The sequence below is a fragment of the Thermobia domestica genome, chromosome 2 (assembly GCF_964235325.1).
Source record: "Thermobia domestica chromosome 2, izTheDome1.hap1.1, whole genome shotgun sequence".
Taxonomy (NCBI): domain Eukaryota; kingdom Metazoa; phylum Arthropoda; class Insecta; order Zygentoma; family Lepismatidae; genus Thermobia; species Thermobia domestica.
This window is the reverse complement of record NC_137455.1, coordinates 288,121,473-288,135,884: the sequence shown is the minus strand read 5'-3', so window position 1 is coordinate 288,135,884 and position 14,412 is coordinate 288,121,473. Positions and strand designations below refer to the sequence as shown.

At 33.8% G+C, this 14,412-nt stretch overlaps 1 protein-coding gene and 1 long non-coding RNA gene across 4 annotated transcripts in view; one reads left to right on the top strand and one right to left on the bottom strand.

Annotated features, from left to right (window-relative positions):
• The window catches only part of LOC145678557 (uncharacterized), a 112,807-nt gene that overhangs the window by 24,672 nt on the left and 73,723 nt on the right, over positions 1–14,412 (bottom strand). For all 3 annotated transcript variants that reach the window (XM_081748850.1, XM_081748848.1, XM_081748849.1), the window contains one exon: positions 4,968–5,134. In XM_081748850.1, coding sequence (XP_081604976.1) covers positions 4,968–5,134 — 167 coding nt within the window. The remainder of the gene's footprint in view (positions 1–4,967; positions 5,135–14,412) is intronic.
• Positions 1–14,412, top strand: part of LOC145678558 (uncharacterized) — a 154,708-nt gene that overhangs the window by 100,373 nt on the left and 39,923 nt on the right. The window contains exon 2 of the long non-coding RNA XR_014130405.1: positions 9,968–10,128. This is a non-coding gene — a long non-coding RNA (uncharacterized LOC145678558). The remainder of the gene's footprint in view (positions 1–9,967; positions 10,129–14,412) is intronic.

The following is a 14,412-nucleotide window of genomic DNA, read 5'->3' as shown; positions in this document are numbered from 1 at the left end:
CTCTGACAAACTAATTATGGAACCATTATTTTTCATTTTGGGAGAAACTAAATTTAGTTTTACTTACCCGTTACAATTTCCTTGTGGTGGACAAACACCGTATGTGTGGGTTTCCTCGAAGTTTTCCCGTTTCCTTCCACTTTCTTCATTCCACCATTTCATTCATTATTTCCTCATCACCGTCTCCTTTAGCATAGTCGGCATAACCATGGGACGTAAAACTCATATATATATACAATTAACCGAAGAATTAAATGCTGGAGTTACTTGGTCACTCTATCATAAGAAATTAGTAGCGAAAGTACAGCCAAACATTAGTGGATTGTTCCCTTTATTTAAAGATTCGTATAGTGATCCACGAATGATTCTTCACACAATGAAGTTGGTTAAGAAAGCCATACATTATTTAAATCCAGACAAGATACCCGTGATAAGTGGGGATCAGCCAATTTATGGTATGATGAAGAGAATCCAGCGGAGCTATGATTCTCCGAAAGATATTGTGATCATGCTTGGAGGCTTTCATATAGAAAAACACAGTGCAAGGGCGATTGGAGACATTTTGCAGGGATCAGGATGGATTGAAGCTCTTGTCGAAGCTGGTTTAACCTCTCAAGGAATCGCAGATGGTATTCTAAAAGCACTATATGTCATAAAGGCTAGATACACACATCAGACATCGTACATAGCACTGCAATCACTCCTCAATGAAGCTTACGAAGAAGTATCACCGGAAACTGAATTTAATGCTTCGGTTAAGAACAACAGTATGTACCCTATGTTTGAGTATTGTATTCTTGTTATAGAATTAGAGGCTCTGTTGTTTATTTTTGTACGTGCTCATAGAAAGGGAAATTTTGAACTTTATGTTGCACCTTGGATCATCTCGTGGATGTATCTTTTGCATGTGACCACTACCACCATGCCAGATGAGTTCCTATCCATGTTAATGACATGAAACAAATACCAAAATTGGTCCTTAATGAATTCAAGGTTGGAAGGTTCACTGTCAATAGATCTAAGAAACATTTCTTTTCCGTTGCAATAGATCAAGGCCATGCAAGTTAAACAAGATACTAGAGGGAACAGGGGGAATAATTGGCTAAACTTAAGATCGAATTGCTCTTTTGAACTGGTCTACGTTTGCTCCTGAAGTAAATGAGCGACTTGAGGACTTCAAAATTGCTTTTGGATATGGAGACAATGGATATAATGTGTGTGACTATTTTCATCATGAAATGGCAAAAGGACAAGAAGATTTTCTAGGTGATGTGAAGAACATGATTGAAGCAATTCGGAAGAATAGAAAACAATTTCTCGAATTCTGTAATGAATTAGTGAATCTTCAAGGAGACGTTAATGAAGACACAGAATTAGTGTCAATTCTTTGCATAAGGTAAACAATAATATGACAGTTTCGTGAATGAAGTCCTCATTAGAAGAAGTAAACCGTTTGATACCCTAATACAGAAAACTAATTTTTTGCTGTTCGAAACACCTAAGCGTATGCGGGTACAAGAAAAGCAAGGATATTAAGAGCAAATGTTTCTTTTTGGGCCAAATGTACATAACTACACAATCAAGGAAAGGTAACAAGGACGAATTCTTTGCAGTGTTTCTTTCAGAAATAATGTTCCGGGGGGGGCACTCTCAGAGCTCCGGGGGCAGTACCCCCCCAAAAGCAGGCCTCGAAGAAATACTGATTCTTTGCTCTTGAGTTTCAAGATGCCCTCCTTCAATTGCAAGTAGCGTTGACAAAATGTACCATTCCATGAAATCTGACGTTCTTGTGTGCCTCCAGAATGAAGTTCAGGCCAATGAAGCAACCGATGTCATTTCAGCAGAGCCTTCAAATTATCATGCTATTGTTTGGGATGGTGGAGCCATTCATTTTGATTCTATAGCATTTGAAGACTACTTTTATATGTGTTTCTTGAGGCAAATTAAAATTGAAATGAGGAAACAATTGGCACTACATATCGTCTGGAACACATACAACGAAACTTTCATTTAAAAAAGAGACACGTGAAGATCGAGATCATGGAATGATACAGAAGATAGGCTCAAATGTGAGGATAACCAAAGATTGGTCAGTGTTTCTGCTTCACTCAAAAAACAAACAAGAATTATTTAAATATCTAAGTGATGAATCTGAATCAAACTTTAAAGATGTACAAAGTGATTTCTACATGCCGTTTGCCATGTTGGGCTTGGAAATAACATACAGAAAGATGCAATCATGAAGAAGCTGACACCAGGATTGTGTTACATGTGCTGCACTGATTGAGGGAAGGAGCAAAGACAATATTAGTACGAGTCATTGATTCCAATGTTGTTGTCATTTTAGTTTATCATTTTAACAGCTTCAGAAGATTGTCAACTGTTGATACATTTCGGAACAGGAAATAAGAAAAGAATAATTGGCGTAGAGAAGATCACAACAGTTCTCGGACTACTTAGAAATCATATTCTGCCACTATGGTGTGCTCTCACTGGATGTGACTCAACTTCTTCAATAAAGGGAAGTCTAAAAGAATGGCATTTAAAGCATGGAAGAGGAGCCCTGAGTCACTAACTGAAGTACTGGTAAACATGATGGATAGTTCTTTCACTCTCCTAGATTTTGACACACCCAAATTCAAATCTATTGAACTGTTTTTTGTTAATCTATATGGAAATCAGGAAAAAGACACCATCAACGGTTTAAAGAAAACAATAGTCTGACAGAATACTCTTCTGTATCATTGCAGACGTTCTATTTACCAAGCAGGTATTTGCACTTCTGCGAACATGGCCGAAATTATACTTTCAGATTCTTGCAAATGTAACTGGAAGAAAGAAGAAAATAGACCCCTGCCAACATGGATCAACATTCTCATTGCTGCTAATACCTGTCAGAAGATGGTCAAGTGTGGATGCAAGAGAAAGTTTCAAAATCATGCGGCTGCACAAAGAAATTATTAAATTGTACTTCACTTTGCAAGTGTTCATGTAAACATAAATGATTGGCTTTATCTTATAAAATGTCATATTTATTACTTATATTACTATTATAGTAGTTTGCTAACGTTGTAACGGGAAAGTGAAACTAAGCTTAGTTTCTCTCAAAATGAAAAATAATGTTTCCGTAATTAGTTTGTCAGAGATTTTTAATACAAATGATTACAACGCAAAACAGTATTGCTAACTGAAATATTATAAAACTTCATTCTGTAAAAATAAAATTTTGTCAACACTCACATTTCTTATACAATTTCCAACCCCTGTTATAACAATATATAACAGGATTCTGGACATTACAAATTTATTTTGTATAACTGCAATTAATGTGCTTTACTTTGGTACAAAGAATACGATTCTATCTTCTTTCTGTGGGAAGTTATACGGTTTTAAACATTTTACTAGAATATTTACGGGCGGACATATTGATGACGACGTAAGTTTCGGTCTATTAGAGTGTCACTTCTCCAACCATATATTATTAACTAGATGACCTAAAGACTATGAAACTGCAATAATGAAGCATTTTTAACTCTCATTTAATGATACAAGTATAACATACGTATAAATTACAGCTACGAAGCCACCACACCTTGTCTTATATAAAATAACGTAACTATCTTATAGGAAGTGATACAGAAAATATATTAGTACCGTTGTATAGGTCAGAATAAGGTCTACATTTTTTGTTACTACAATACTTTAAGAATTCTTGATAATTACGGTGTTATTCAGATTTAAAATTAAAAACGAGTGTCAAAACATTATTTTCTTTCAGGTTTGCTTTCAGGTAAAATATATCTCAAAGATGGCACCACATACAGCTGCTGCAACTAATTGTGTATAATTTGCAGTTAAATTACTTTAGTTTGGGACAAAAACGACGGTTTTATCTCTATTCTGTGGGAAATTACACGTGATTAAAAATTATATTGAAAATTTCACGGGCGCCTTGTTGAATACGTCGTAACTCTCAATCTACTGGAACGCCAGTTTGGCCCTCCTTCTATTGTTTATGTATATGACCTAAAGAATGAATCTGCACTGGTGGCCAAACTTTTACATTCACGGTAACTCCCAGTTAATGATTCATACCCACTACTGTTTCTATCTTGGGTCATGTCCTCTGTAATACCACACTGTACCATATAGTTCTTAACACAATCTCCCCATTTCTTTTTGGCCGGCATATTCAGTTTCCCATTCAGTTCTATAGCATCCACTCGGTGAGCTGAACATTCCAAAGGTCTTACAAGTCCAAACCATCGCAATCTTCTTATTCCTGTCTTTCTACTACTGGTCTCACCTTTACTGTTCTCCGGATCATATCATTCTTATCTTTGTCTTTCTGCGTTACACCACACATCCACCACATCATTTTCATCTCACACCCGCTGGAAATCGAACCCGGATTTTTTACGCCAAAGGCGTGTACGCTATCCGATTAACCACAAGGGAGCTCTAGACCTATTTGCAATTAACGCAATTTTTATATTTGATTATAATAAAATCTTAAATTGGAAATTAAATGTAGTCCAATTGTATATCATTCGATGTATATTTTTTCTTATTATTATTTAAATAAAAATAAATTTGCAGTGATACTTAAACGATTCCCTTGAAATAAGCCCTTTGCTTCCAGAAGAACCATAAGAAATCTCCCTTTGCGAGAATTTTAATGTAAAGTCTGTAGCAACATCTTGACACCGTATCAAATTCAGGAATGATGACATTCATAACCGTCAGGTCACTCTAGAGATTGTAAATTGTCCCTAAATATAGCTACCACAGAGGATTTTTACCACTCGCAGAATATAAACCGTGTTTGTGTATATTTCATGAAAATGAATTAAATGCAGTGAATAACTGATATATTTACCAAACTAAAATAAATATTAGATCTACTGCATTTAAATGATCTTCCAATTTCAAAACTCCAAATATACTATGATTAAAAATTATATCACCTGGCTTCATCTTTTTCTTTCTCCATCTTGTGTCGATGTATTTGTTCTGTACTGCGGATAATCCTCTCTTCAAGTATTTGGGTACCAGCACAAACATACTCCAACAACTTCAGACGACGCTTTTCTGCCATCAGTTGATAAAGTCTTTCTTCAGCGCTAAGTTTCACCTAGGAGATTTGTTTACAAAGTATTATATATATATATACTATACTTGCGGCAAATAAGATCCACCTAAGGATAAATGCTCTGTTATGTAAATACGTACCGTATAATGTAAGATACCAAATTCCAGAAGCATTTTGTTTGTTATTGTTTAATCAATCTTATGATATATTTACTAAAAGTAAAACTCAGAGCTACATATTTAAAAATGCACTGGAGAAAATCATGCAAAACTCCCACTGTTCTAGGTATAAAAAGCCAACTTTTACACCCTGAAAGACCACTAAGACTACGGAGCATATCTCCGTTGAATCAAGAAAAAGTAGAAGCTCTTATTTCTTACTTTTGTCACGACAGAACCACAAATAATAACACATTTCCGCCAGCTACAAATCTGTATACTAATTACTTACGAAAAAGTACAATGACCGTTCAATTAATGCGTTGTATGCATTATTGTGATGCATCGAGTTTTAACTTATTCACAGATTGAACCTAGTGTAATTTAGTAAAGTTTTTTTTTATTCAAATAATTTATTTTGTAATCTTTTACAGGGTTATGATCCCATTTAAATGAAAATTAAGTGCATATTTCAACTGTATGGTATATTTTGCATTGGTTGAAATGTATAAAAAGTTTTAATGTGAGCCATGGAAGGTTGCGACAACTTGGAAATAAGTCACCAGGGGCCTGCTCATAGTTACAAATGCGAAGTGCAGCAGGCAGTGGTTACTTTGAGGGTGGGGAGCTGTCAGAAGCTGGGGTTTCGCGCCTAGTTTGATTATAATTAGTTTTCACTATATGTGCAAATCTTCTATTAGCGTGTCCCAAGTTGCAGCAAAAAAGACACGCATTTTAAAGAAAATTCTTCAAAGCTATAGCAGATAATTTTAATCCTAACTTTTGTTTGGCGTCCCAACTTCATGTCTTCAGTAATAACAGTACTACGTGATAACAAAAACTACGATCATAGACCTCCTCATTGCAATCACCAATTATTTTTTTTTCTAAGGTAATTTATTCTTTACATCTTTTTCTCAAGTTTTGAAACATTATTAACTTTCTGCTCAAATCCGTATTGTCTGCAAACCGAGTATTCCTAATTATTCTACTTCCCTAAAGAAATGCTAGCCTTCCGTGTATACATTCTTCTAGAAATATATTAAATACCGTTGAGCAGCACATCTCTGTTAACACTCTTTTCTGATGTCACGTTCTGAGAGGTGACGTTTTCTCCTCTTTTCTCTTTTGAGTTCTAACCCTTACTTTTGGATTGTATATACATAAGTTTCTTGTGAGTTTTCTGTCTTTGCATTACAATCTTTAATAATAATAATAATAATAATAATAATAATAATAATAATAATAATAATAATAATAATAATAATAATAATAATAATAATAATAATAATAATTTCCGTCCTTACTTCTCAGTTCACTCGGTCAAAATCTCTGACCCTCCTAAGCTCCTCCTTCTGCTCTGATTCCGCTAAATATTAACTACTCTTTCTCAACTTCCTAATTTGATTTCCCTTCATTTTCAGAATATTTTATTTCAGATAAGAAAGATTCTTTCTTCCCTTTTACCCTATATTCTAAATGAAATCATTTGATGTATTTTCTATTCCTGCTGCATTCCTGTTTCTCTATCCCTTTTCCAAACCCCACCTTCATACAAATCCTCAATATTATATTTCTTTTATTTTCCCAAAACTTGGTCTCACTTCCAATCTTTTATTTTAATTTTCTCCTTGTTTTTTTAATTTTTTTAGATTACTACCTGTACATTTTCTCATTCTTTCCAATTCATCTATGTTATCACATTTTTTATTAAGAGTTTCCCTTAATCTGTTTTTCTTTTTAAATAATTGATCGTTTAGCTTGATATACAGTAAATATTTTCCATTCCTCAGTATTACCATGTTTCTAGATCTTTTACCCTCATACTCTCCGTAAAATTTGTTCTGTACTCATGATTTCTCGCGCTGTCGTGCAAAGTTTAATATGTTTCCACCTCTTGTTAATATCTGCATATATCCTTTTTGCGCTTCCACAAAGTTTCCTATGGATAGATTTCTTACTTATCCATTTCTCAACTTTTTAATATCCTATATTTTCTATTTCCCTTCTGGCTAAATCTTTCAGTTAGATATCCACTTCTGCCAGAACAAGTTACGATAAGAAAAATTGTCGGATGCAACAAAGTTCTTTGTAATTTTCAAACTATTCCAATATCTTCCCTGAATCATATGCACATATTTTTTCTCCATTGCCATCTATTGAGATCTTCTTTCCTTGTGCTGTTTGAGCAAAATATTTCCAATTACGAATGAATTTTGTCTTTAAATATTGACCCCTTCCACTTCAGGCGAATATTTATCTAGGCCCAAACCATAGTTGTCTATAACATTCCCTTATTCTTTTCTGACAACATCATTGAAATATCTCATTACAATTACGAGTTGCAATGATATATTTTAAATACGTTGTCATGCGTGTTATGAAATGTTTTAAGTATTTACATTTCTGATTTGTGCACAGCATACTGCTGGAGATATCAATGTGTAATACATATCAAAAACAAGGAAATTACAAAGAAAGCGATGACAAACGATTTCTGGTTTTCGAACTGTAGGTATACAGAGGAATGTAGATAACCAACTGTGTCGAACGTAAAACTAATGAAGAAGCTCTGGGAATAGTAGGGGAGAAATGTATTGTTGAGAGTAGTGTTGTAAAATTTCCGGAAATTTTGAACCTGTTGGTAAAAAACAGTTTCTTCCGGTTTCTTTCCGAAAAAAATGGGAAATAACAAAAATCTTTGTATTAGGTTAATTTTACTAGTAATGGAACTCTTTTTTTTGGGGGGGGGGACGCATGAAAAATGACAGTTGAGAAATTTCAATAATGCGAATATTTAAAAAAGAAGCATTCGAAAATAAAAATGTAATTATTCTTAAAAATTAATAGTCTGCGATCATTTCTTGCATCAATTACAGAACTAACAGTTGCAACACATCTACCACCATAAAGCATTTCTGTTGCAACAAATAGGGCTCTTGAATGAAACTGAGTTCTTAATGTGCCCTTCGATCTGGTGAAATTTTGTTAATTTTAACCAAATTGCTTCTTAAAAGAGAGAGCAGTAGGCAAATTTCACTAATACCCATGCACTAAAACATATAATTACTATTATTTAATATTCTAATATAGACTTTTATATAAATTTTATGTCCAAACTTTTATATGTAAACAAATACCTGTTTTCTAGTACGACAAATCATATAAAAATGCAAGTAACTAACTATATTTGTAACTTAACAACTCTTGAACCACGAGACCGATCTCGATAAAATTTTCAACATAGATGAGATCCGGGATGGTTTTTTATCATTTCATTTTTGAAGGTGCAACTTGCAGGAAGGAAGGGGGGATATATATAGAGAATGACCGATATTAGTGTCAAATCCATATTTTTCGGGGTCACTGAGATGAACAGTGACATTTCCGATGCCGTTTAAATCCAAATTCATCCTCGAAATTTGGGGGCGGAGGAGGGAGAGAGAAGATAGAAAAATGATCAAAAATGACCGATATTAGCGTAGAATCCATAGTTTTCGGTGTCGCTGAGATGAACAGTAGCACTTCCAATGCCGTTTAAATCCAAATTTAGCGCCGTACCTTTGGGGTGGGGGAGAGGGAAATTTTCAATATAGATGAGATTCGGGATGTTTTTTTTTTATTATTATTTCATTTTGAAGGTGCAACTTGGAGAAAGGAAGAGGGGATATATATTGAGAATGACCTATATGAACAGTGAACAGTGACACTTCCGATGCCGTTTATATCCAAATTCAGGTCCCATTAGTACTCTTTATGGGAGAAGGTGACATGTAAAAGTAACTGAAAATAACCGATACTAGTGTCGAATTCATAGTTTTGGGGGTCCAAGTTTATTTGTGATAGTTTTGGTGCCCTTTATGCTAGTCTTTGATAATAACGACCGTAAGTTTCACATGTTCAATTCTTTAATATATTTCACACTGCTCAAAATTACGCACTTGAGCGGTGTATGTGTGTGTATATAAATAAGATCATCTCTCTTTTTGAGTTGTTCGAAAGATATAAAAATAATAAAGAGGGATTTTTCCAGAAACCAGAAAACTGAAAAATAAGATTAAAACCTGTAGCTTTAAATATTTCCCTTGCTAGTGAAGTACATTGTATATATGTTGCAGACACGTTACAGCAAATAAGATTAGCATCAGGCGAAGAAATAGTTTTTAAATTGTATTTTCCGGTTTTTGTCAATATTTCCGAATAAAAGTTTTTTCTAATGGGTTCAAAATTTTCTGAAATTTTACACAGCATAATTAAGATACGTATCTCCATAAGATGTATATTTGATTTGAACATACCGGTATTAACTAAAATGATTTTGGCCCCGTTATTTTAACACTTCCCTGTCATAAAGCGGGAACTTCATAACATTGCTTAAGATAATTTAAATGCGTCTATATTAATTAATCTAGGTAGGATTATATTTTAGTATCTTTTGTAGCTATAACTCCATTCTATCACGGTGCTAACTTTAAAGGAATGGTGCACATATATTTGTTGACGCAAAGTTTTCCTATTCTAATACAAGGAACATAAGCACTCAAAGATTTAACTGTAAACTAGTAAATATAAAATAGATTTTATTTTAAAAGCATTATGTAGTAAAATATTCAAAAAATTCAATTTTCCCAAATTTTCCGTTTTTAACCAAGCTCAGGAAAAAAACGGTAAAAAACTTTTTTTTTAAACCCAAAATTTCCAGTTTTCTTTTTTTCAGGCCTTCATAACACTAGTTGAGAGGTAACTAAAATGATGAACTGATACTGCAAACATCATTGTTGGAGAAGAAAATATATTATGAAAGACAAGATAGAAGGTATGGCGAAAGAAGAAAGAAACATATGAAAAAACATAACATTTAGTGGACAATACTAAAATGTAAGTAATACTGATATGCAAAACTTTGAATTCACTTAAACCAAATATGAAACGGCTGGGTGGTAAATTACTCTCATCATTTATTGAAACTTACTCTGTTAGTATTTTCCTTAGAGTTTAAACATTACTGTGAATCCTAACTGCGCTGAATATTTTAGTATCTTTTTGATCCTTCTTTGCAAGGTTAACAAAGAAGGAATGTAAAATTGAAACACAGTGTTGTCATAGATGTTCATATATTTATTCAACTATGTTGATATGATTTCTTTCACAATGTATCGCTACCTGTGCGAGCTAATCATTTCATTTTTACAGAACTTCGAGTCAGATGATTTCCACAAGCTTCCAGGAAATTGAAACTTTTTTTCAGTTAAGATCATGAAAGCCACAATAGATGGTTATACAGGGTGGACCATTTATCTTGATACACCCTTGTTACTTTCAAACCAATGGACAAAAAACGCTGAAATTTTGTACCATACAAATATCGGCAGGAGGACGTTATTTGGCATAATTTATAATACCATAAGATTAACAGTATTATCAACTCGACACAAAGTTGTTTGTGTAAATAACACTGTCAAGTTATGACACATTTCAAATTTGCATATAAAACGAAAATTTACAATGCTACAAATGTCACGCAGTATTGCAAACTAAGGATGCTAAATCACAAACATCGAAAAAACAACCAACTTTCGGAGGGTTCTATGACAGTAATATAGCACGTGAAACCGACGGGATAATGCATAGCCAAAGTACTTTAATGTCGAATACCACGGTTATCATATGACGTATTTCGATCAAGTAGAAACAAAGTTATAGGGAATTTAAAAAGTCACATTTTCAAACTACTTTATATAGAAAAAATGTTTAGATAAGTATCACATCCAATGGTAGACAGTTTCCAACAGACATAAATATCATAATGAAGTTTACAGCAATTTGATATCTCAAATCATTCGGGAGATATGAGTTCCTTCGTGGCTAAGCGGTTAGCGTACACGCCCTTTACGAGAGAGACCCGGATTCGATTTCCGGAGGGAGCTCACGTGGTTCGGATTCCACGTTAATCAGTAGGTCCTGTCTCAAATAGCCTCGCTGCTGAACGGGACGTTAAACTCAGCATCAACTCAACTCAACTTATTCGGAAAATATGAAAATAGTAAAATTTTATATATTGCTTAAAATGGCGTATTTTAGAAAATTTTAAAAACAATTTTTGATTTATTTTGTTTCTATAACATTAAAGCAATACTTTTTGTGAAGTGCGAACGCAATAAGTTTTCGGAATTACATATTTTTTTTAGCAGTTTAGCAAACTTTACCAGTTGTTACCATATCTTCAGAACAAGATATCGCATTGCTGTAAACGGCATTATAATCTTCACATCTATTGAGAAACCATCTATATGTATGAGGTACTTATAAGCAGTCTCTCAAAATAAAGGCTTTTTAAAAAAAGTCAATTTTTCAATCCCGTAACTTTGTTCACATTCATTCGAAATTTGTCATATCATGATCATAGTATTAGCCACTAAAATACTATGGAAGTGCATAGTTGCGTTTATCTTAAAACGAAATATATTATAAAAACACTTCGCTTTAGCCCTGATTCGTTTATGTACCTTTAAATCACTACGTTATTATAATAAATATATCAACTACTAATTACTAACCATAAACATGAATTGTGTCCAGATATCGTCGATTTATTCTTCTGTTTTATACGTACATGAAATATCAACAGCAACCATAGTTTTTGTACATATCTTCCAATTTCGTGTGTATAACTCAGTAATGATCTTTCCCATAACAACTAATAATCTTGTCAATAACAAACTGATAGTTTTTTTCATAGTCTTTTTCCATGACAACATGTCCTGTCAATAACAGCGTTCTTTCTTTTAATTACATCTAAGCTATATGCTTAATTATTGCGCCTCTGATCAGTGTTGGTAAAATGGGTACAGATTAATTATAATAGGAATGTATCGCTGTATGAATGTCGCCCAGAACGGGAATTCCGTAACAGTATTATAGTGAAGGAAAGAACCCTGTATATTTTCAAAACATTCACTTTTTGAATAGCCCTCGTACTAATTATTACTAAATCAACTCTCCTATTAATTATTATTATTACATCAATATAAGTAGTTTTCTCTTCTCTTCTTTCTCCATATATATATCAATTCATTTATAACAACATTTTTCTTTTATTACTAATCACATATCATAAAGCGTCGATTCATTAAAAAATATTATTTGTGGGTCTATTCAAAATTATAAGTAACTGATGACTTACACAGAGTTACTAGTTAATTGTTCCTCTTTTACATTGAGCGATAACATTCATATACAAACAACATTATTTACAATTAAGATTGCCATCATATCACACGTCAACAGCAAGATCAGAAGGTAATAATTACATTTAAAAGCTTCAATTTAAGTTCACTGTCATGGATTTCAAGTTAACACAATAAAATCTCTTTTGAACATGTAAAGTAAAATAAAGGTAAACATAACATTCAAAGTTAATACAAAGATAAGATAAATTAATCACATCATAACATGTTGCTCAAATATAAAGTCCAAATGAAGTATTCATAACACAACTCATAACATCTGAGAGAAAAAAATTAAGAATTGTTATCCAAGTTTAATTTAGTTAACAGCGGGTTTTAGTTTAAACTATGATTAATAAACGAGTCAATTAAAGTACATTGAACACCACAATCTTGGTTATTTTCTCTTGATCCATTTCCTGTTTCATTTATTACTTCGGTCCTATTCCGACAGTTCCTGCCATCTCGAGATCTCCAATTGCATCTGTTTTGAGTTACACCGGTATGCATGACATTGTTACTGTAATTGCGTCTTCCACGAAAGTTTCTCCCGTTCGTCCAACTGTTCCTCGGATTATTATAATTCGTTCCATTTCTACCGCTAGAATTGAATCTTCCATTGGCTCCAGTTCCAGTACGTATAACAGATCTCTCACTAACTCCAATGCCAGTATTGTCACGTGATCTCTCATCGCTGCGAAGATTTTCGGTATTTTCATTAGTTATATTCAAGTTTCTGACGGCAATCGGATTCGATGGATTACGATTACTCCCATTAGGATTCGGGAATTGATTCTCAAAGTTTTGAACTAAAATTATGAGATGATTGAAGTTTACGCATTGAGCTGACAACAGAATTTGTTGTAATTTATACGGCAATAAAATGCGTACGGAAGCGATTATTCTGGATTCGGGCTGAAACGGATTGACGAGTTTAAGTTCATTATATGCATTGATTGTAAAATCCGTAAGAGATTTATCGACCCGAGGTGAATAGTGTCGAGTTCGCACCATCGCATCACGGTTAGCTAACAAGAAATCATTTTCGTAATTAGCCAACAAGGCCCGTTTAAATTCTTCGTAGGATTTTATATGGTCGCGAATAGCCTTAAACCACAAGGAACAAGGAGGAAGTAACAGATGTGGTAACAACTTCATAAATTTAGATTGATCTACACCCATAATTTCACACTCTGCTTCAAATTTTTCTAAAAACGAGCTTGCGGTTTCGTCACACTTACCGCTGAATTTAGTCATGGCCTTAATTTCACTGACCTTAACATTTATTTTGCTATAGTTATGTTTTTGTTGGCGTTGATAATGGTCTGGAACCCTTTCGCACTTATTTATCTCCTTTCTCCTTTTGCGATCTGGACTTTGGAATCGCCTTCTGTGGTTTTCCACAACTAAACCATCATCAATAGAACTCTTAGAAGAAGATATCCCGTCAGTTTCTATTAATGGAGTTCTCGGGCAGTGATGCAATGCTTCCTGTTGAAGATGCAATGTTTCCTGTTGATGATGCAATGTTTCCTGTTGATGATGCAATGTTTCCTGTTGATTGGGAGTACCCAAAGCCTCCTTATACATAGGATTATTGTAGTCACATTCCCTCTCTTGTAACGATCTGATTTCCTCTTGTATGTTGGATATCAGTATGCTATGTGAATTGACCTGGGCAGTAATATTCGCTATCTGACTTTTTTGTTGGGCTGTCGTCGATTCCATGGTTTCAACGACTTTCTTTATCGACTCGGTTTCTAGAGTTAGTTGATCCTGTCTATCTTGCCATTTGTTACTAAATTGTTGAAACCTGGTATCAACTTCTCGTGTCATATCATTTGTAATTTTGATGGTAACTTCATCAGCTAATACTTGCAAATTTTCTTTCAAATTGTGTTGCAAGCGGTCAAAATTCTCTTGCACACCTTGTACT